A 22,659-nucleotide genomic window follows, 5' to 3' on the forward strand; every position below is an offset into this window, starting at 1 on the left:
AGCCGTTATTGATCCTGGAGCTCAAATTACAATCATTGACGCCAAAACCTTTGCTAAATTGAACACACCTCTATCAAACTACGATGGACCCATCGCTTATAATGCTTCTGGATCAAGGTTATACCCATTAGGTCAATGTAAAGTAACAATCACTTTTATAACTCAAGATAAATCTACTTCTGTCACTGTTTTGTGTATGGTTGTTAAAAATCTTGTCGATGGTATCTCAGTTTTAATTGGACAAAACGCAAATACACCTGCTCGAGTTATTGTTGATACACACAATGGACGAATCAGTTTAGGAGATGAAACTGAAGTAAAGTGTTTAACTAAAGAAAAAATAAATGATGCTGTCCAAGATGATTTCACCCAAACAGAAATGAAAGAAAATAAAACTTTCGATGAATCACCATCTATTTTACAAAACAACAATCTGATGGAAGCATTAACAGCAATGGTATCTAAAAGAGTCACTTTTGATGACAAAGTTGTGGTCATTCCTTTTAAAACCCAACCAACCAATGACGATGAAATATCGAGGTCACCACAGAGTAATATAAAGAGTCATGAAAATTCAAATTCTACTTGTAATCAATTCCACAGTCTAGTTTCTCTCACCCCTGAAACGAAGAGACGAACATTTCCGTTTAAAAATTCTGTTCAAGTGTTTCTCACCTCGCTATGCATAGCAAGTGTAACAGCAAATTTTGATTACATTGACTCAATTCTCCATTCGAATTTGGACCAACGACTAGAACTTCATGGAAATAATAGTGCCTATCCTATCTGTGCTTTGGAAAATTTCACCAATGAAAAGTTTTCACCTTCAGGTTCCGAGCAAAATCCCACTAATTCGCCAGACTTTTGGATCTTTAATTTGTTTTCTATAACTGTGAACATTTGGACATTATTCTGGGCTTATCGATTTAAGAGAAAACGAAAGGACCCAACATAAAGATGGTTCAAAAGGACCCTGATGAATGGCCTCTATTAGTGTTTGATCTTTTCGTGTCTTTGATCCTGTTTCGTTTTTCCATTCTATTATTGCTTTTGCTTTTATTCATGAGTTCGGTATAAGGTCGAGTTAAAAGGTTTTGATGATTGAATACAATAGATTATTACGTTGAATGTTTATTTTAAGAATTAGAATTTTATTTCTAGACTTGGACAAATTAGATAAAAATGTTCATTAAGATTTAGTTCATGTGAACTAAAAGATGTTTATCGTTGGAGCTGATAGACTTTCCTCAATTAGTGATATTGAGAAGATATATAACACTAAGAGTTGTTATGAATGTTCATTTTGTCAAGTTTGATTTCAAGAAAGTGCTTTTCTTTTGCTTCAAGTAAATATCTTTGTATTTATATAGAATGTTACAATTGACGACTGAGGACAGTCTTCCAGAAGGTCAGGGTATTGTGATAATCAAAAATTGATTAAAAATTAAACAATTAAATTAATCACAATTAACAATCAGCAATTAATTATTGATTGTTAATTGTGATAAAATTAATGATGATGATTAAGATGATCATGTTGATGATGAAGACCAGGTTGGGTGGTGGCTCATTCAGCCTCAACAACAACAACAGACAACAACGATCAACAATTGACCAGCAATTAATAGTAATAGTAACAGTAACAGTAACAGTAACAGTAACAGTAACAGTAACAGTAACAGTAACAGTAACATCATCATCATCATCGTGTCATCATCATCTTCACCAAGGTATTGGTTTTTCTTTCTTTCTCTCTCTTTCTATTTTCTTTTCTCCTTCCTTCTTCCCTTTCCTTGGACTCAATTGTCGGGTAGTCCGACTTTGAGTTCATTCCTTCCCTTAATTATTACTTTGGTTAAAGTCGGGTAGTCCGACTTTAACAAAGTTGTTCTATGACCTCCTCAGATAGTCGAAATGAGCTAGGTCAGGTAGTCTGACCTGACGAGGTTATGCCTTTCTTTTCTTTCTCTTTCTTTTTCTCTTTTTCTCTCTCTTGGTAAATATTAGTTACTAAGGTAAATTGATTAAGTTGATTAATCGTGTAGAATGATTAATGTTTTGATGATCACATGTAAAAATCTGACCTTACTGATTCTCATGAATACTACACCGAACTCTATGAATCATATTTAATCTCCGATCTTAATTGTTATTCTTTATTATTATTAATTATTCAATTATTGTAATCCCTTTATCTTAATGTAATCTCAGTTAATTAATTGTTCTTAGGTGGTCAATTCGACGATTAACTCTCTCTAATTCTCCCGAATTTTCCAAGAAAAGGTATAAAACTAAATTGTTCTGAGAGAATAGAGCAGAGACAAAACAGAGAAGAATAATTATCATTAACTCTCACCCACAAAGTCCATTAATTATTCTGTTTAACTTTATGTATCGTTTTATTATTCACTGTGTTTCGACATTAAAGTTCATTTAATCAAGAAGATCACTTTTTACTTTCAACATTGTGCTCGTCATAATTTTATATGACAGTATCTAGGAAATTATTGTAACATTTTTTTTTGTAAAAAAAGAAGAGGGAAAAGTTCAGAGAAAAGAAAAACTTTTTCAATATTAATATGAAAGGAGTTACAGTTACTTTTAATGTGATATAATGTTGATAATATTATCATCTAGACGAGAGTGTGGGTGGATTGGTAAAAATTTAGGAACATTTTTCCTTTTTCTCATGTCATATTTACTCAATTACACCAAAACTTTAACTTTCTTTTCATAGGCTGAATTTAATGGACTTACAGGGAGAATATTATTCAAAGAGGGTCGTAGGAACACTTTGAAACTTGATCTGCTCAAACTGAGGAACGATAAACTTGATAAGGTAAGAGTTTCAATCGATTTATCACCAAAAGAAATGAAATTTTCAAGAAAAGAAAAGAAAAAAAAATTGCAAATGATTTCTCTCCCACCTTCTCATCATCTCTAACAAGATTTCCTTAAGTTCATCTTCATCGCCATCACCATGTTACTCCTTTTCTCATTATTGTTCATATTCCATGAGTTCATTTTTCACCCTTTCCATCATTTTCATTCATTTAACTTTCTCCAACTTTTAGACTGATAAACTTCATAAGAGAAAATATCATCATCATGATAACCGAATCTTCAATTTGTTATCATTATGATTATTATTTCAAGTTCCATGTTATAAACAAGCATAGAATGAGGATAAACAGGATAGAAATGAAGTTTTTTTTTATCATTTATTTCCAGAATTCACCTATTGTTTATTTCACTTTAACTTTTCAACTTTCCTATTGTAGATTTGTAATGAAACAATTCTGACCATTTGTAATCAGAATTGATTATCATCATCACCATCATCATCATTTATCCTAAATTTAACCAGAGGGTAATAATACAATATGAAGTTCATCATCATATGAGTTATTCTGTTGATGATCATGATGAAAACTGAAAATGATGATGATGGTTAAATCGTATGGAATGAAGCATTTTTTCATCATCTTCATCTACTTCCTTCCCCATGATAATCACCCTCATCATTATTATTGTCATCATAATCATCATCATAGTCATCGAAAGGTAAACAATGGTCATTATCATGATTATGGTTTTTCAAGGTCAAGATGTTTCTTTCATTTTCTCAACCAGAAAAAGAGTAAAGAAAAAAAGTCAATCACCAATATTGTCCAGAGCTCTGCTCTTTTTTTCCCCTTCTACTGACCATCCATCCTCATCCTCATCTTCCCTTCTCACATTGACATCATCTTCATCTTCTTCCACCTAATACATCCTCTGATTGATTCTTATTCACTTCAAGTTGCCAATATTTGTATCCTTTTGTTTTTGTTCCCATTCAGAGATGATTTTTTTTTCCTTGCTTCATCTTGTTGTTTTTATTGATTCCAGTCTGAAATTCAGTTGATCTAAACGATGACCATGATAAAGATGAGAAGAAGATGAAGAAAGTAAGAACAACAAGATTTCCAATAATATTCATCACCAATGGTTGTACAATAACCTTTTCAAGAACAAGAGCCAAACAGTTAATTAAATAAGATGATTAAGAAAAGGTTTAGGTTTTTGTCTTTACCAGAAAAGTAGGTGATGGTCAATACTATTTGCTCCATGATTGACCAGACGAGTTATTAATGAGAGTGCATTTGAAAAGTTCAATCATATAAGGAGGAGAAATGGAAAAATTGAATCTATTGAACAAATCAATTGATGGTGAACAATTCATGATACCTGTAATAATAATGAGAAAGAAATATATTAATTCTGGTGTAAATTCAGTTATCAAATTGATTGTGAAGGGTATTAACATCCCCACCCAACCTGATTCACATAATATTACAACCTTCATGTTAAACCTTAAACCTTTTCAATCAAGTTAACAAGATGACTTGTTGTCTACTGACCATTTTCAATTATGATAAATCAGCTGACCCTTGAATCGTAAACATCATGATATTATCATTATGATTAAGTGAATTTCAACTTGAATTTTATACTTTCTTTTTATATTGTCTTGTCCATTTCATATTGTTCATAACATCCTCCCATTTGTCCTGCAACTTGTGTCCATTTAATCTCATATCATTTCTCACTTTCGTCTTCTGGACAATACTGAATATGCTTCATGGTGAATTGTAATAATATGTCCAGAATATTATATCTATTTATTCAGATGAAATATATTCTGTTAATAAGATTGGATCTTCTTTTTTTTTACCTTCCTCATCATTCCTACACTTTTAATACGACAAAAGGTGTTGGTTGAAAGCTTGAAAGGTTGGTTAGCATAAGCAAAGCCAATTACCTGTCATGTGAACTGCAACTGAATTGAATCAGTGGGGAAGGTGTGGTGAGTTCTGAATGATAAAGATACTGAAAGAGTGGGTGAGAGAGAAAGAGATAGAAAGTGAGAGATTGAAACGGTTTTCAGATCAATATCAGAGTTGAACAGAAAAAAAGAGCCTTAAGTGAAGAAGAGACAGAAAAAAAGGTCTGAACATGAGACTGAATACCCATGTGATGTCTCCATTTGAAATTTTCATAACAATTGAATGAGTATTCAAGATGAAACTTGACCATTTGAAATGTGAATCGAGAAGAAATTGTCTGAGAAATTCAAGTCAAAACGTATCATGAAATAATATAAAGATTAAGTAACAATCTTGAGAAAAACATTTGAATAAATTCAGAGATAACTCATGATTGAGATTAAGATAACGAATGAAATTGACATTAATCCAAAATGATTGTCAAGTTAATCAATGGACAAAACAAGAAATCAGATTAAAAGTAACAATAAAAAAGGTTCAAATGTAAATTCGATACCATGAAAATCTGAATTATTCAATTGTATTCATCAAAATAGTAAGTGAAAATCTACCTTCATGACTTGCACCTTAGAATATACTCTCAATTCAAGAAGAAAAATATTATTCATCCAATTGAATAATTTAATCTAAAGAAAATAAAAAATTCTCTTCCTTCAAATCAATCAACTGATTAACCTAATTGTTTATACTTTTTTTCTTCAACCAATAGGTTGGTGAATGGACAACATGGAGTGGGTTGAATGTCTCAAATCATGAAGCTTTCCATGAATTTGGTTCAAACAATGTGACCCTTAATATAACCACAATTATCTCAATTCCCTATGTAATGTATAAGAAAGGTAATTGGACAGGTAATGATAGATTTGAAGGATTTTGTATTGATCTACTGGAGGCAATATCTAAATCCCTCGGCTTCAAGTATGATCTTTATGAAGTTCCGGATAAAAAGTTTGGAGCGGAAAACACAACCACCGGGGAGTGGAATGGTTTGGTTAGAGAAATTATTGATAAGGTAAACAAATATTCTAATTAATTACAATTAATTAATCATCGTCATTATTATCTGATAATTAGATCAAGTCAATCTACAAGAAAAAATAATTTCAATCAATTGTAATGATAATCAAATCTAAGTTTGTTTCTTCAATTGTTTGATTGTTGTTTACACTTACAGAGTTATTAATTAACAGTAAACAAATATAAAGTTTTCCTCTAATTAGTTGTGGTTAATTATTAAATCATTAAATCTACAATCACTAGATAAGGTTACATATTTAATATAACAATTAATACTCAATCAAATGTCATTAAATATTGATCATTTATAAGATTTTAGCAGAAATAAATCACTAAATTATTAGGGAAAAAAGTCTCAGATATTAATTGTTGATACATTTTGGGATAATCAATAATCAATTTATATTATATAATATAGATTAGGGCTTATAACAATCAAGAGCGATCGATAAGACTAGACTTAAATTGTCCATATACAGATAATCAAGTTAAATCAAAAGTTAATTGTCGTCGAAAAGATTACATATCTAAATACTATTAATGAATTAAATAGCAATAATAATAATATTTGTTTCTTGATTGTAATCAAAATAATGGTTAATCATCAAAAATGATAATAATAAAAAATAATCATGATAATATTAATAGTAAATGATTAAAGTTTAAAGTTAAATTGTTATAAATTATAAATACTATTTAAGTTCATTGTTAAGAGATGGAGAGAGAGAAAATAAATTTTTTTCTTCAAATCTTCCCATTCATTATTTATTTATCATGATTTATAAATTATTATCATCATTGTATTATTTGGGAGCATGAATAACATGTTAATGATAATAGCGAGTTCAATTTATCATGAGGCAATGGTAATTGTCATTAACATTAACATTATGATTAGTATTATAATCAGCTTATTATGCATCAGTTGATATTAATCAATTGTATTAATATCTTCATCATTAACCATTGTAATTTGAATAGAGGAAAAGTAACCTGGGAATGAGGGATGAGAAATAAAAGTTTGGAAACTGAATTAACTTTACAATTTGATTGTAAGGTCAATTGTCCGAAGTTAATTAGATTACTATTAACCGTTCAAATTGTTACTATTGATTAAATAAATTGTTATAAAAAAAAAGAGGGATCATGTTAATGGTATTAACTATACATAATATCTTGTTTAGGTTTAAAGGTCTCATGAATTGATTAACTGGAAAACTGAATTTTTCATTCAGATTTCTCATTTTTCATGACGATACAAAAAGATCATCAGTAAGTAAAAGCTAATTAAAAACTGATTACATGTGAGTAGAAGATGAGTTATAATTAAATTTGAACAATTTAAAAGTAATAAGGATGAGTCGAAAAAAAGTCGAAACTGTTTTTTCTTCGTCATTTGAACTTTTTTTTTCGATTTCTTCTCATTCAGAGACTTTGAAAAGTTGAAAATGTTGATGGTTCATGAGAAGAGGAAGAGATAAACATGATGCTCGGTTGAATGTCAAGATAAAAACTATTTTCTAGCAGATTGGGATTCAGTGAGATTCATATGATTCCGGGAAAAAAAACATAAGCTTAGGCTAAAAAACAAGCTTAAAGCTTAAGCTGAATAGATCAGGGAGAAAGAGTGAAAATTTTATCAAATTTCATCAACATTCAACACTAATAACATGGAATCGACAAAATGATATATTACAAAAGTCGGGAAAATGCTCACCCTTTCATGATCATCAGAATAGTGATCATCATCTCCTCCTATTTGAGTTCTAAGGATAAACATTGATAATCTTTTCTTTTTCTTTCTTTTTTTGGCTCCTCATCTTTGTTTCATCTTTAACATCTTCATCTTGGTTCATCTCTTTTTCCTCGTCCTTCATATTGATGATTCCTCTTCAGAATGCTGACCTTGCTGTTGCCTCTATGACAATCAACTATGCTCGTGAGAGTGTAATCGATTTCACCAAGCCTTTCATGAATCTTGGAATTGGAATATTATTCAAACTTCCATCTCAAGCACCAACTCGTCTTTTCTCCTTCATGAGTCCTTTAGATGTTGATATTTGGTTATACGTTCTCGCTGCGTATATTTTGGTTTCTTTTACAATGTTCATTGTCGCTCGATTTAGTCCCTATGAGTGGCAAAATCCACATCCATGTGTAGCTGATAATGATATTATGGAAAATCAATTTTCTGTAGCCAATTCTTTTTGGTTTACCATTGTAACACTTATGCATCAAGGTTGTGACCTCAATCCTAGAGCGATCTCAACTCGTATTATCGGTGCCATTTGGTGGTTTTTCACACTTATTCTCATCTCATCTTATACTGCCAATTTAGCGGCTTTTCTTACTGTTGAACGTATGATAACTCCCATTGAATCGGTTGAAGATTTAGCATCACAGTCAAAGATTGCCTATGGTACTCTTGATTCGGGTTCAACGATGACCTTTTTCCGTGATTCACGAATTGAAACGTACCAGAAAATGTGGAGATTCATGGAGAATAAGCCAAATGTTTTCGTCTCCTCGTATGAAGAAGGTGTTAAAAGGGTTCTCGAAGGTAATTATGCTTTCCTCATGGAGTCAACTATGTTAGATTATATTGTCCAACGTAATTGTAATTTAACACAAATTGGAGGTTTACTGGATTCAAAAGGTTATGGTATTGCTACTCCAATCGGTGAGTGTCCTTTTAACAATTAAACCTTGAACTCGAAACATTAACTTGATTAATGAAGATAATGAAACATTATGCAGATACTTTCAATTAAATTGTTCGATCAATTGATTGTTAATGAATTGATTAATTGAAATACTTTCATTTCTTGTTTTCTCTCATTCGTTCTGGTAAATTTTGTCTCAATTTTCCAGGTTCTCCTTGGAGGGATAAAATATCATTAACCATTCTTGATCTCCAGGAAAAAGGAGTTATCCAAATGTTGTATAATAAATGGTGGAAAAATTCAGGTATTGCTTGTAATCGAGATGATAAAAATAAAGAGGGTAAAGCAAATGCCCTGGGTGTTGATAATATTGGTGGTGTTTTCGTTGTCCTAATGGGAGGATTAGCAGTGGCCATTATAACTGCTCTAGTTGAGTTCTGTTGGAATTCAAAGAGAAATGCAAATAATCAAAGAGTAAGTATCAAGGGACAATCAGTGAAAAAGGAAAAACAATTTCGATAATAAAAATAAGATAATCAAATTGAACTGAAAACTTGTGATTCTCAACATTAAGGACTATTTGATTGTCTTTTCCCTGCAAAAGAGGTCACCATCGATTCAAGGAATTGAACAATCTCTAGAATAGTTTTAATTCATAGAGAAAGTTCTGAGCAATGATAAAAGTTCATTGTGTGCATGTGCCTGAACTTTGGTGATATTTTTGATGAACTTTTCTACTCTCCATAAAAACACTTTATACTAATGTAATTTATAATTTGATTTCTTGTTCTACCACAAAACAGCAATCCCTTTGCTCAGAAATGACGGAGGAACTTAAATTTGCGATGAAATGTCGTGCATCACGACAAAGACCAGCAATGCGAAGACAATGTTCAAAATGTATGCAAAATGTACCAACTTATGTGCCCGATGGGATCGACATTATGACCCAAGAAAATGGTATTCATCATGTTCTTGAAACTCGAAAAGTACCAACTCCAAGTCTCCAATATGAGTGTGAATGTACTCATCGATGAGAGATAATCTTTTAACCATCAAATCAAATTAATCTGTTGGAAAGAAAAAAAAAGAGAATGATTAAAATAGATAAATGATTTTGTATTATAATAATTATAATCATTTGAGAATCGATGATAACAATTATGCCAAACGAAACAATTTGTGCCACACATTTCCCATTTACCTCTTTTTCCTATGTAACCTTTTTGTCGTTAGTGATCAACAACAACAACAACAACAATTTATATCATGTTAACAATTATTATTAATGCAATATTATTAAGATAATGCAAGAACAATTAATGCAAACAAATTGAAGATTAAACTTCATTGTGATAATATATAGAGGACAAAATCAAAGATATAATTACCTAATCAAAACACTAAGTTGATCGAGTTACAATTGTTAATATGGATAATCCGATAACCCCGATTGTTTCGACCTTCGGTTTATTGTTGTTGATTGGGAAGCAATTAATCGGGTATTGGAATTTTTCAGGCAAAATAATCTGTATAAAAATAAACATAAGAAATGGTTAAAAGTCAAAATAATTGAATAACTGTAATTGTCGACGATTTATGTCCGATTTGTCCACTGCCATAAAAACAATTAGAATGAGTGAGAAATTGAAAACTTGTACATCTGATTGTTGGGAAAATGGTGAAAATTTGCCAAAATACCTGCGAATGCAAATTAACAAATTGTAATTATATAATTTGTAAATGGTTAATTAATGGTATGAATAAAGAAAATGTTAAATTGTTAACTTATGCAATAAGAAAAATAAAATTTCCAATGTTAATTGAAACAAAATACTAACCAGACAGGAAATTTATTTCCATGGGTAATAATTGATTGGAAAACTGTGAATCATGGTAAATTACGTTGATGATTAAATGGTAAATCATCTTGGGTTGATTTTCCTTGATTGAATTACAATTGTTTTCATCTTTGTTATTGATTAACGATTACCATTGATTTCGACGGTTTGTTTTTTTATAAGATTCCACTGGATCTCTCTCGTAAACATAAAGGGAAGATAATCAGCAAATTACTTTGTAATTCTCTCTCCTTTTTCATTCATTTGAAATTAGAACAAAGACAATAATTAACAAAGCATAAACTGTTACGATGATAGAGGTCAACTACTATTAAACTGTCCAATCTTTGACCGATAATGACCGTAAAAATAATACATTTGCGATCCATTAGAGATTAATCTGGTTTTACAATTGGGTCATAAATGATCATTTTACCATCTCTATATAAGTGAAGGTGGGAAAAGAAAGAAAAACTTTTATTAGTAAAGGTAAATTGGATAATTAAATGAAAGTACCTTTTCTCAAATTACCATAGAATCATCAACAAACTCACAAGAATAACGTTCCTCTCCTGATGATGATGATTTTTGGTGGTGGTTATTTCGTTGGACCTGTTAGAAACAAACGATAGATTAAAAATTCTCATGTAAAACAATTGGAATAGATGAAAATACAAGAACCAATTTAAGAAGAAGAGAAAAAAAACAAAAGGAATCAATTTAAAACCTCATCATAGTTTCCTTTATGTACACATAAATATAGAAAATCTTTGAAACGGAAAAGATTGTCGGCCATTCTTAAGGTCATTTCTACGACCATTGTATTCAATTTCAACCAGTGGAACCTGAAGAAGATGAGAACAAGTAAAAATAAAGAGTAAAGAAATTCTGATTAACAATGATAAAAGAATAGAATTTACTTACCAAAAAGAACAAGAAAAAATGGCTTCAAGATGTAATCAATTCCCCCACATAAGCACAGTAACAAAAGGTAATCAAATTAATCTCCATTTATTATCACCTGCAAAACAACAACAATCAACTGATCGATTGTAGACTAACCAACCAAATTAATCTAATTAGAATAAGAAAAGAATAAAAATAAACGTTAATCATAATTAAATTAAATTCACTTGTTAATAAATGCGAAATAAAAAAATGGAAACATTTTAATCACAAGTAACCAAAAGATTAAAAGAAAAAAGAATTTCCCTCCAACCGATAGATGGAGCCACTTACGTTTTCTCCAAAAGAAAAGTTGATCAACACAAACGAAGATGATAATTAACCCTGAGGGTTTAACCTCCGTTTTTTTGTTTTCCTTGTTGTAATCTTATAAATTGTTTAGTTAATTGTTAACTATGTAAACCTATGGATTGACAATTTGTAGAACTGTGATTAAGGAATAAAATTTGGTACGGAGAGAGTTTTTTTTTCTTCTCCTTCTTTTTCGTCTTCGTCTTTAAATGTTAACCTAATAGGCGCAGGTACAAAACATTTTGAACATAAAGAGACCTCGATTGTTACGATCTCTTTATTTTCTTTGCCTTCATTAGTTGATCATCATCATTAACTACGATAATCAAGTCTAAATCATCATCTTCCTAATCCCTCTTTTTATCTAATCTCACTCTCTCTCTCTCATCTTGTGTCAAATGGATTATTGTTTATGGTTTTTGGCCCATCGATTGATTTAATCACCTTAAATTACTGTTATCCTGTTAATCTTATAATCTAATTGTTTTAATCTGTTGATCTAAATCTGGTCAATATCAGATGATCACAATTTGAATAAGAAAAGAAAAATTTAAATTTAAATTTCTGTCATTCACTTTTTCATTTGATTGGAAAGAAATTGTTTTACTACCTGTTGATTAGTTTTACCTTTTAATTTTCTTAAATTGTTCCCAATTGATTGTGTTCCTTTTAAACGTTTAATTGTTTCCTAATTTTCTCTGTAAATTAATCATGGTTAAAGTAACCAGTTTGTTCATTTCACTGATTATGCTAATTGGAATTGCTTTTCAAAATTGTTCCATCATTCCTGTTAACAGGTTATCAGGTAAGTTGATTACGTTGAATAACAATTAAGAGATTTAATTGTTCGGACAATAATTAAGAAAACCGATTTGATTTTATTTCCAATTCTATTCCCAGATAATACAAGTGCAATGTTATCCAAACCTGAGAATAGTTTAACAAAACCCTCTGAGCTTAATTACAGGTAAGCTAATTATCAATTGTTAATTCTAATACTAAATCGTCCCACAATTAAGATTAACTCGACTATCTCAATGAACGAAATCAATTAATTATCTAAAAATTCAACTCGTCAAATAAAAAGAATAAGAAAAGAAAATAGATTTCAATCGTAATTTGTTTTCTACTTTAATTGAGAAATTTAAATTACAACTGATCAATTTTTCTCTAATTAAATCATCACCATATAATTATCGTTAGTTAGTTAATTCAGTTGTAAGAAAAGAAAACAATATGTTTCCACTTTTTTAATTTCTACGAACTTTTTTCTTTTTTCTTCCATGATTGTTATCGATTCTCGAACTTTTTTTCTCTTCGTTCTCTTAATATATTTTTCGAAAAAAAAACAAAACTTTTATTAAATTTTCTTTAATTTTCTTCTCTCTCTCTCTCTTCCTATGAATATATTAATAGAATCAGTTGATTATCATTCATATTTATTAATCTTTCACCTTCCCATCAATAAGATAATGTTTTAACATGATAATTTAATGATGAATATCACATGAGACTTGATTTAACATTTATTAATATTATTTATCACAATTTACCCTCAGATATAAATATATACATAAATTGTTATGTGATTTATTTGATTGCTGTGGTAATCAAGTTACTCCCAAATAGAGTTGATATTTTAACCCTTGATAAAACTGTAATTTCTTAATTGTAATTGGATAACAAACCTTTTCAATATTAACCATGAAACATTCTGATATTTCCTGGTTCATATTATGTGATAACTATTAGAAACTATTAATATTATCCATTGATGACATTTACCTTATCCACAACGTTGAAATTTTACTTTTTTTTCATTCCAATGAATTTCAAATTGAAAAGGTTTCATTCAGATTCATGATTCAGACTAACGATAGATTTATAAGTTATTCTTGTGTCGATTTATCATTGAAAATGTTTTACCTTTTTTCTTAATCATTTCATTCAATCAAATTAATCAATTCGAAAATATTTTCTCTTTGATTTTCCAATATTATTCCAAAATCATCTTCTCATTGAATAGATTCTGTTATTATTATTATTATTTTTTATTCTGTTCCATCAGAATTGATTCATTATCTTATCTCTTCCACTATAAATACACGTTTATGATTCATGAATTCTGATCATCATCTTCATTTAACTTGTTCAAGATGAAATTTTCTTTTTCTCTCTCATTTTCATGATGAAAATGAGTTGATATTTTTTTCTTGTCGTCGTTTATTGTTATCATTTCAACTTTTCTTTCAACCTACTCAGAGATTCTGATTGAATGATGAATAAAATAAGGAATCAACTGGTTACAATATCATTGAGAATCTGAATGAAAAGTAACTTTGTTAACTACTAACTACATGGAGAGAAAATAAATTCTTAAACTCAAATGAATGAATTTACCCTGAACCAATCTTGAATTATCATGTAACTATGTTTCCATTAAAAATTATTACAATCAATAATTTAGTTTCTCTGTTCATGATAAAAATAATAATGATGATGAGAAGGAAAATCAGTTGATCTTGAATATTAATCAACTTGATTAAGTAAATTAACTCATCTAGATTTGTTTTACCAATCAAGTTGTTTCATTTGTCCGATAACATGATAAATAGACAAACAAAGTAAATGATTACAATTTAGTATTGAAATTAGTTTGATTTGATAACTACGATACTCTTGAACAATGCTCAACATGCAATCCGACAATTGAATATGTTAAACAAGAATATAGCTTTTAAAATATTATCGTTATTTGATTACAGAACTGAACATTTCCCCCTTCATGGAAGATTATTAAATGGCTGTGAATTTCTCATGAAATTTTAACAATTCTCAAACCAATAGACATTTTTCATTTATCTTCCTTCGTCATCATCTCGCTCTAATAATATTATTATCATTTCTCTTTCACAAATCATGATAAGAATCGAATGGAAATGTTCAGTATTCTTACTCATATTTGTATATATATAGAGAGAAAGATAAAGTTCTGAAAGATTCTGAAAATGCTAAGGTGAACATCAACTGACTCTTAATATTCATGTAATATATTAATAGGCTCAGTTGAAAAAGAAGCAAAAAAAAAGTTCTATTTCTTGAAAACTTCAACTATTCTTATTATCGCCTCACAATGTTATCTGATTTACTTTCTGAATCTCATTTGTATTATCATTATTATCTTGACATGAAAAAAAGCTTATTAAGTTGAGTCCATCATGAAAATATTCAGAGTATTCAGAATACTATACCCTGAATGTTATGTATATATAAATTAATTCAACTTATTAATATTATTGATTTAAAAGATTAAGATTTTGGGATGGAAAATTTTTCCATATTAATTATGATTTAGTAGAAAACAACAAAGTTCACTTCGTTAATTGTTATTAAAGGGAATGAAATTTGTGCCATAACAATTAATCTAATTGTTTGAGTGTTTAATTAAACATTGATTCGTGTGATCAATTGTTTTTAATACAACAATCAAAACGTTTAAAACAATCAAACAATCAAAAAGTTTGATTAAAGTTTCCGTGAGTGTCAATTGAATCAATCAAAGGGAAAAAGTTTTCTTTTAGTTAATTAAATGTTAATCAGTTAATTGTTTGACTTGAATAGTTGAATATTTTTCAGCTATTCAATTAATTTCAGATCATTTTAAAATCATAATCAGTTAATTGTTATTGATTCTCATTCACACTTAACTTTTCAATAAGATAATGAGAATAGTTTTTTTTAATTATAATTAAAACAAATTATTAATCATTTAATCAAATATTTTCCTTTGTAATCTGACAAACAATTAACTTAATCATGGTTATTATCGCACACTAACCTTAAATCAAAAATAATTACACACACATAAATTAATCAATTAGATGATTAACTTTAATCATTTCCTTTTAATTACTCAATTGTAAATAATCATTAATATTTTCCTCGGTTAATTAGTTGATTATGATAATTGTAAATAATAATAACAATGTGAGTATTGATATGATTCCCATATTATTATCATATTTAGTTAACTAGATTAATTAACTTTTACCTTATTAATTAACCATTTAAATGTCAACCATGTTTATGATTATATAGTTTATATTATGAATACCACCCTTAACTATATTTCCTGTTAATTAACTGTTAAGTATGTGATTAAATTATCATTGGACAATTAGTTGGATAATCTTGACAATTAAATTAAAATGTTTAGCTTTTCATTGAGAAAACTGAGTAATCATGATGAAAATTATGAATCTCCCATGAATAGATATTCAGAAAAATCTTGTTAGTTAACAATTAGTTAACCATTTAATTTTTACTCTCGAGTTAATTGTTGAGTTGATTTAAAAGCATTTCTATTATTTAAATTTCGTTAGATTATCTTGATACTCAAATCGAAACAATTTCTTTCAACTTTTTAAGAACTTTTCTCATTTCTTTCATGGAGCTGATTCTCTTTTGTTTTTCTTATTTATCTATCATGAGATTATTCATTTAGATTGGAAATTGATGGAAAATAGTCAATATCAATCATCTATTATCACGATGATTAAGATTTTCATCATGATGATAATCATCACCTTTTACAATTCTCTCTCTCATCATAATCTTTAATCTCAAAGGAAAAGATTATCTCTTATTTCTTGAAAGATAATGAAATTATCATGAATTTATCATGAATTTAAGTTGATCACAATTCATGGAGCAATTTTGTTTTCTTTCAATCTCTAAATTCATTTTTATCATGAATCCATCAGAATACTAATAATTTGTCTTACATGACAAGTTGAATTTTTCTTAATTGCAGTTGATTGAATTTCGAGGAAATCAAATTTTCTATCTCCAATTTAAATTGTTCAATTTCATACTGAATTTGTAATGTTCAGTTGTTCATCTCCCTTGAGTGTAAATAAAACAACAACAATAATGATTGAAAGGATAATGAAAAGTTTTCATGATACTTTAATTGCTATTCTAATGATGATCAATTTTCCATTGATTCTATTAATAATTAAATTGAATATTATATACCTGTGATTAAACTCATTATTTTAATGATGATCCTTGAGATGATTTCAGATGATGATGGAGATCAATTTTCTCATCATCATCATCTGAATCATGTCGAGATGCTGAAGATGATGATGAATCTTGATTCTTTCTCTGAATGACCAATTTAACCTTGTTAATTACTTTTGATTGTTGTCTATTTTATACTTGATCTTGAAAACAGAAAATACCAAAAGTCATTAGGTATTATTTTATTTGATCGTTGATTAAAATCAATTAAAAAGCCTCTTGAAATCCACAGTTTGTAATCATCATGTTCAATGTCAATCTTCATTGGAAGATATTTACTTTTTCCTCATCACATCTATTCAGATGATTTAATGATTATCATTATGATTTATCCGTTAATCATTTAAGTCTCAATCAATAATCAATCACAATACAACAAAATCATAATCGTACTAATCAAAGTCTATGTGAAATGAAACACGACACAAGTATTAACAATACGTTTTACCAACACAATTAGTTTACATATTCACCAATCTAATTGAGACTTTTAACTTACTCTGGTTACAATTAAAATTGTGAATATTAATCGATTGAAATTCGATAGGTCCAAAAGGAGCGGCATTTCGGACCAAAGATTAGCTGAACTCGAAGCACTTTATGCCCTTCGAAGACGAGACAATGCATTAAGAGCTCAAAATCCAATGGGAATCGGTGATTTTGATTTCGAAAGGCTGTAAGTTAATTAGTTTCTCCAACAACAATTAACCTTTCAGAATAAAATTACATTCTATCCTTATTATTACTCCTTTTTTTTTGCTCGTTAATTACTATTTATATGATTAATTGTTTCGCTTTATTTTCAAGGGGTAAACGTAAACGTCGCGAGGAAAAAATAAATTACCAATCATCATCTTCATCAATTCACCAACCACTACAATCTGATGATTATATTTCAGTTGATTCATTGGCCTATTGAGATATACTGGTCATCCTAATGGTCAATTCATTAATCTAATAATAACTCGTAATCTTAATTTAATATTATCACTGATCATCATTTTCATCTATCCAATTGATGAGAAAACTTTTTCTTATAAACTTTAATTTATTAACAATTGAAACAAACAAAATCTGAATTCTGTTAATTGTTTGGTTAATTTTTCTTCCTAATGTAATCTAATTAATCTAAATCTCATCTCTCTCTCTCTAATTTAATTTAACTTGTTATCCTTTTAATCAACTAATTGTTACAACAGCAAAAATTCACTATCTCATTCCTTTGTTTTTAATTAGTAGATGATTGAATCTTAATTGTGTTCAAATAAACAAAAAATAATATTAACTAAATTATAAGAATAATGTAAAAACCGAGTCAACAATTAAAATGAATTGAATTTGAATGGTTAATTTTCAATAATCAAATAACAAATTAGTTGTATTAATTTACTTTAATTTGAACAATTAAAAAATTATGTTGATTACAATTGAATAAAACCAAATAACTGAATTTAATCAACTTTTTTTTTTGATTATGATTTGATTTGATCAACTGTGTTATCCTTAATTAATACAAATGTAAAGATACGATTAGGATATAATTAAGATGAAACAATTAGTATCCTTTATACTTACAAATCACAATTGATTGTAAATTAATTGTCACAGTTTGAGAAATAAAAATTGATACAAATGATTTAATCAACTTTGTTTCCATGTTAATGGTGAAAATTATTCCAATCAATTTAAAAAAGATGATCAACTAATTGTGACAATTATAATGAATGAATTGAGTTGGAAAAATATTCAGTGAATTGTGACTTTGATATTACTCTGATCATGCTAATCAACTGTAATCATCAACTAATCATATGTTTCATTTTAGCGTCAATTGTAACTGTAAATACTTTGCAAGGTGACAATTTATTAATCCAAATTCTTCCTACACCCAGTACAACCACTCGAAGACCAACATTTCCGCCCAGTCCACCGACGACCAGAACAACCGTTAGACCATCACATCTAACCACCAGGCCACCAAATTGTCCCCCATGTAATTGTACCAGTGCAGCAGCTTCAGGTAAACAACAATTCATTCAATTGAATCTCATAATTATTGTAAAATTCATATTATCCAATTAACTAATTGCTTCTAAATCATCAAACTCTCTCTCTCTCTCTCTTCAGGAACCCAAAGGACGAACCGTATTCTTGTGGGTGTTGTCTTTGTGTTGGGTTTAGGTGTTGTCACCTTACTTGGAGTTCAAATGTACAGTAAGTTGACAATTTATCTAAATCATAACTGTCTAACTAATCAGAATTAGAATTTTAAAAATTGAATTATCAAATTAAGAGGCGAGAAAAATATGAACACTTAACTGAATTAACTGTTGAATAAATCTATATATTGAAACACTAATTATCTCTAATCAATTAGGTAAATATAATATTAACAGTAATCTTAAACCTCCACCTCGATATGGACAATCGGAGGAAAATTTTGATTATCGTGTTCGACGACGACCTTTACCACCTCCCGTTCAAAGAGTTCGAATGGTCCAACGTCCCCCAGTCGATGCTTACATGGCACCAGCTCTTCAACCTTCCACACGAAGATCATCATCATCATTCAACACTCTCTTCATGGATCCAGGTTCAAATAATCCATCAGCATTTGAGAGCAGTGAAATGCCCCAAGGGCAAGAAGTACCAATAAGAAAACAAACTCCCCGAATTTCCCCACCAAAGATCATCCCTGGTTCCCCCGGGGTAACCGGAATGGTGATCGGTACTTTGCCCCCACAACCAATGCCTCCTCCTGATCGTCGTAATCAAAACCAGTAGCAAAACCAAAATACACAAAAATGAATCAAATTTTGCTAATCATTTAGATCAACAATTAACAGCCAATCCTAATCCAATTTATTTCTTTATCGGTTTAAATAAATTGTTTACAAAATTAAGATTAGATTTTGCTAAGGAAACCTAAACAGCAACAAAATTGATCACTTTTTGTATTGTCAACTTATTGATTTTGTGGTTCAACTTTTAATTATTCATTTTCCTTTTCCCAATTACCTTAATTATTGCGATCTTTTTTTAAAAAAAACAATTAACAATTAAATAGTGATTATGATCTGTAATATTTGCTATTGGACTTGGTCTAGATTTTTTCTCATCTCAGTTACATTTGTTTCAATTGGATTGGTAACATTTCAATACGTTGAATATAATAATTCACTTGACCCCTTGCCCCTTATTGGTTTGGTAATTAATTGTAGCTTTTTGATTGTCATCACAATTGGTGTGGTTCTGTTGATTAAACTGTTTGTTGGTCTACTTGTTGTTTATGCTCTTGCCTTGGTCATCTTAATTATCTCAGCTCAATCATCACCAGGATTAATTAATTTCCATGTGTCAACAAGTGAACTTGATTCAGTTGATAATCAACTGACCATTTCGGTCAAAGGTTTACTATTACTCGGATTATCCTGGTTTCTTGTTGGTGGTCAGATTATTGGTTCAATGTTATATTTAAGTGAAATATCAGGTAATCAAATTAATTACTATCGATTAGTAATCATTTACTATAGAGAGAGAGAGAGAAAGATTTTATTTTTTTTTTCTTGTTTCGTTCATCAGGATATTTGAATTCATTGGATCAATTTGCTTCTAATCGTTTCAATAATTCTGATTCTTATCATGATGATCATGGTTCTGGTGAAAATTGTCTCAAATTAGGTTGGCCTTCAATCGCTGGTCTATCCACCGGTTCAACTTATCATGAATTTGGATCAACAGATAGTTGGAATCTTCCTTGTTCTTGTCATCAGAATAAATCGGAGGCAAGTTCATCGGACACTTCGAAACCCTTCAAATGGCCAATATCGCCCAATAAACAAATACAACAATCGATTCAACATCAGAGTCAACATGATCTTCATCAACTGTCAATCACAATCTAATTAAAACTGGATCCTTCTTGCTTGTTGAACAATCAAGTCGATTGGTCAAGTGGTCATTGACCAAAAAATCACACACACACAAATCTATTAATACAACAACAATTACCAGAGAAAAAGTAATTATAATCAGAACCAAGTTGTCTTTTTAATCATCATATTGATCTTGTTGATTTTCATTGTTGATTAATTATATTAATCAATTTTGGATAATTTAAACTTTAATTTTTCTTTTTCTACAAATTAAAATTTTCTCGTCATTTTGGTTACAATTTTTAATTGCAATTTATATTTACACTCAAGGGAAAATATTGAATATCAATTTCATGATTAACAGAATTGAAATGTTGTTATGATTGTTAATTGTCACCAAGTTTACTGATAGAAATGAAAGATCTAATCAATGATAAGTATATACAATTAACGGATAACGATTGTTAAATGTTAATAGTTAACATGATTGGAGGATTAATTGTTTCTTTCCTAGATTAACCATCCGAAACCGTTAATTAAACTGATTACGGTGACAGTTTTTTACCCTTTTAAAACAATGCTAATCCAAATTGATTTGTTTACTATTAGAGGCAATTAGGATGACGTTTTTTCTGATAGTAACAATTGATTAGGTGAATTGATTAATTGTTACGAACCACTAGTAACAGAATATAAAATCTGATAATCAATGAAAGGGGTAAAATAATACAAAAGGAGCACTTTAAATTGTTATTACAATTAACTGAGAGAAAGGTGATTAGTAAGAAATTCAAAAACAATCAACAATCATATTAATTATCAGGTAAGATTATCATCAACATAATGATTCAATTAGACAAGAATATCATCATTTATATACAATTTAATTGTCTCTCATAAAGTTAATCAAATTAACTCCCCACTCCTATTCATTCATTTCTCTCTCTCTCAACGTTTCTGTCAATATTATCAACACTATCATCAATTGATTATATCAGTAATCAAAATCTAAAATCAATCAATCAAGGAGCATAAAATAAAGTTAATTATCTGATAAATGTCCAAGGTGAAAACCTTGTAATAATTAGTTGGTAACAATATAAAAATTTTCCCATTAAAAGACACCATAGAAACGATCAAGATTCTGGTTCCAATTAGATTAACAGGTATGATACAATTAAAGACTTTAACCAACTAATTAGCACAATTAGAATTTAGATCAACTATTTGTTATGAGAGATTAACTGTTTAACAATTAAGAATCACATTTGAAAGTGAAAAGTTTTCAACTTTCAAAAGTGAAAATTAAAAAATTTTTCCCTCGAAATTTTTGTTTACTATGATGATTGACTTTCTACTCGATAGATGGAGCTACAAATTGAAGTGATTAACTTAATCAACATTTGGATTTATAATCAAGTGATTAACTTTAATGATGTAAATGAAAACAAAATTGTCATGTGTAGTTAACTAATTGTTAATTATCATTGGGATATACCTTTAATTAAAGATTAGCATCTTGTAATCAGTCAAAAGCAAGGTTACTTTATATTTTTATCATTCTTTAATTGTAAACATTAATTAGTTAATTGTTAATCAATGAAAAACAAAACAGAAAAATAAAGTTAACAAAAGATAATCATTAACAAGTTGATTTGTCTGATGATGATGATGATGATTTAATCTTTGAAAATCATCCTTGATTCATTTGAATCAATAATCAACATCCAATCATTAACAATCAATTGTTGAGTAATCAAATTGTAATAATCTTATAACAATTTAGGAAATCCCTTAATTGTAAACACAAATCATTTACAGTTAAGTAATCGATACAAATCAATTATATCAAATTGGTTTAAATTGTTTTCTCCAAGTCAATCTAAAGATCACTGTCCTTAAATTGTTCAATTCTGATAACAACAATTAACAGTAATTAAGAAATAAAAAAAAAACATTTTCTCAAATCAACTAGTTAATTAACCTTCAAATTAATTAGAGTAGCTAATTGTTGGAGTCACAATTAAATTTAAATTTCCCCTTTTCGCCGATTATCATGTTCTTGATTAAGTCTTTTAATTACTAGAAATTA

General features: G+C 29.0%; 2 protein-coding genes and 2 long non-coding RNA genes across 8 annotated transcripts in view; 2 read left to right on the forward strand and 2 right to left on the reverse strand.

The window, feature by feature from the left end:
• The window catches only part of LOC128391894 (glutamate receptor ionotropic, kainate 2-like), a 51,888-nt gene extending 42,307 nt beyond the window's left edge, over window positions 1–9,581 (forward strand). The window contains exons 7-11 of the mRNA XM_053351849.1: window positions 2,738–2,839; window positions 5,539–5,841; window positions 7,743–8,526; window positions 8,718–8,983; window positions 9,313–9,581. Of these exons, the coding sequence (XP_053207824.1) occupies window positions 2,738–2,839; window positions 5,539–5,841; window positions 7,743–8,526; window positions 8,718–8,983; window positions 9,313–9,546 (1,689 nt within the window). The 3' untranslated portion in view covers window positions 9,547–9,581. The remainder of the gene's footprint in view (window positions 1–2,737; window positions 2,840–5,538; window positions 5,842–7,742; window positions 8,527–8,717; window positions 8,984–9,312) is intronic.
• LOC128391903 (uncharacterized) lies at window positions 3,203–7,750 on the reverse strand. The gene is made up of 3 exons (XR_008325900.1): window positions 7,564–7,750; window positions 4,076–4,230; window positions 3,203–4,003 (listed from the first exon to the last, which is right to left on the reverse strand). It is a non-coding gene; the product is annotated as an uncharacterized LOC128391903 (long non-coding RNA).
• On the reverse strand, window positions 8,805–11,513 carry LOC128391902 (uncharacterized). Of its 3 annotated transcripts, none has more exons than XR_008325897.1 (7): window positions 11,275–11,513; window positions 11,078–11,195; window positions 10,867–10,962; window positions 10,351–10,791; window positions 9,901–10,210; window positions 9,429–9,579; window positions 8,805–8,946 (listed from the first exon to the last, which is right to left on the reverse strand). It is a non-coding gene; the product is annotated as an uncharacterized LOC128391902 (long non-coding RNA). The 3 variants fall into 3 exon arrangements; XR_008325899.1 differs by having other exon boundaries at window positions 11,026–11,195; XR_008325898.1 differs by having other exon boundaries at window positions 8,806–8,946; window positions 9,425–9,579.
• Window positions 11,514–11,653: 140 nt separating this feature from the next.
• Window positions 11,654–20,866, forward strand: LOC128391900 (uncharacterized). 3 transcript variants are annotated; one of them, XM_053351856.1, is made up of 6 exons: window positions 11,654–12,412; window positions 12,508–12,574; window positions 17,240–17,368; window positions 17,500–18,712; window positions 18,820–18,906; window positions 19,070–19,756. In XM_053351856.1, the coding sequence occupies exons 4-6, from the start codon at window positions 18,472–18,474 to the stop codon at window positions 19,474–19,476; spliced, it is 735 nt and encodes a 244-aa protein (XP_053207831.1). In that variant the 5' UTR covers window positions 11,654–12,412; window positions 12,508–12,574; window positions 17,240–17,368; window positions 17,500–18,471; the 3' UTR covers window positions 19,477–19,756. The 3 variants fall into 3 exon arrangements, with proteins under 3 accessions (XP_053207831.1, XP_053207832.1, XP_053207829.1); XM_053351854.1 differs by lacking the exons at window positions 11,654–12,412; window positions 12,508–12,574; window positions 17,240–17,368 and adding an exon at window positions 20,275–20,866 and having other exon boundaries at window positions 18,317–18,712; window positions 19,070–20,182; XM_053351857.1 differs by lacking the exons at window positions 17,240–17,368; window positions 18,820–18,906; window positions 19,070–19,756 and having other exon boundaries at window positions 11,670–12,412; window positions 17,500–17,825.
• Window positions 20,867–22,659: the final 1,793 nt, after the last annotated feature.

This window comes from Panonychus citri, unplaced genomic scaffold (assembly GCF_014898815.1).
Source record: "Panonychus citri isolate SS breed McGregor unplaced genomic scaffold, ASM1489881v1 Contig00135, whole genome shotgun sequence".
In the NCBI taxonomy this organism is placed as follows: domain Eukaryota; kingdom Metazoa; phylum Arthropoda; class Arachnida; order Trombidiformes; family Tetranychidae; genus Panonychus; species Panonychus citri.

What these genes read in the sequence shown, in the direction of transcription:
- LOC128391900 (XM_053351854.1), top strand. Translation starts at nt 19,765, where the DNA reads ATGATCTGTAATATTTGCTATTGGACTTGGTCTAGATTTTTTCTCATC. An exon ending in ATATTTAAGTGAAATATCAG is followed by an intron (nt 20,183 to 20,274) that starts GTAATCAAATTA and finishes TTCGTTCATCAG; the next exon opens with GATATTTGAATTCATTGGAT.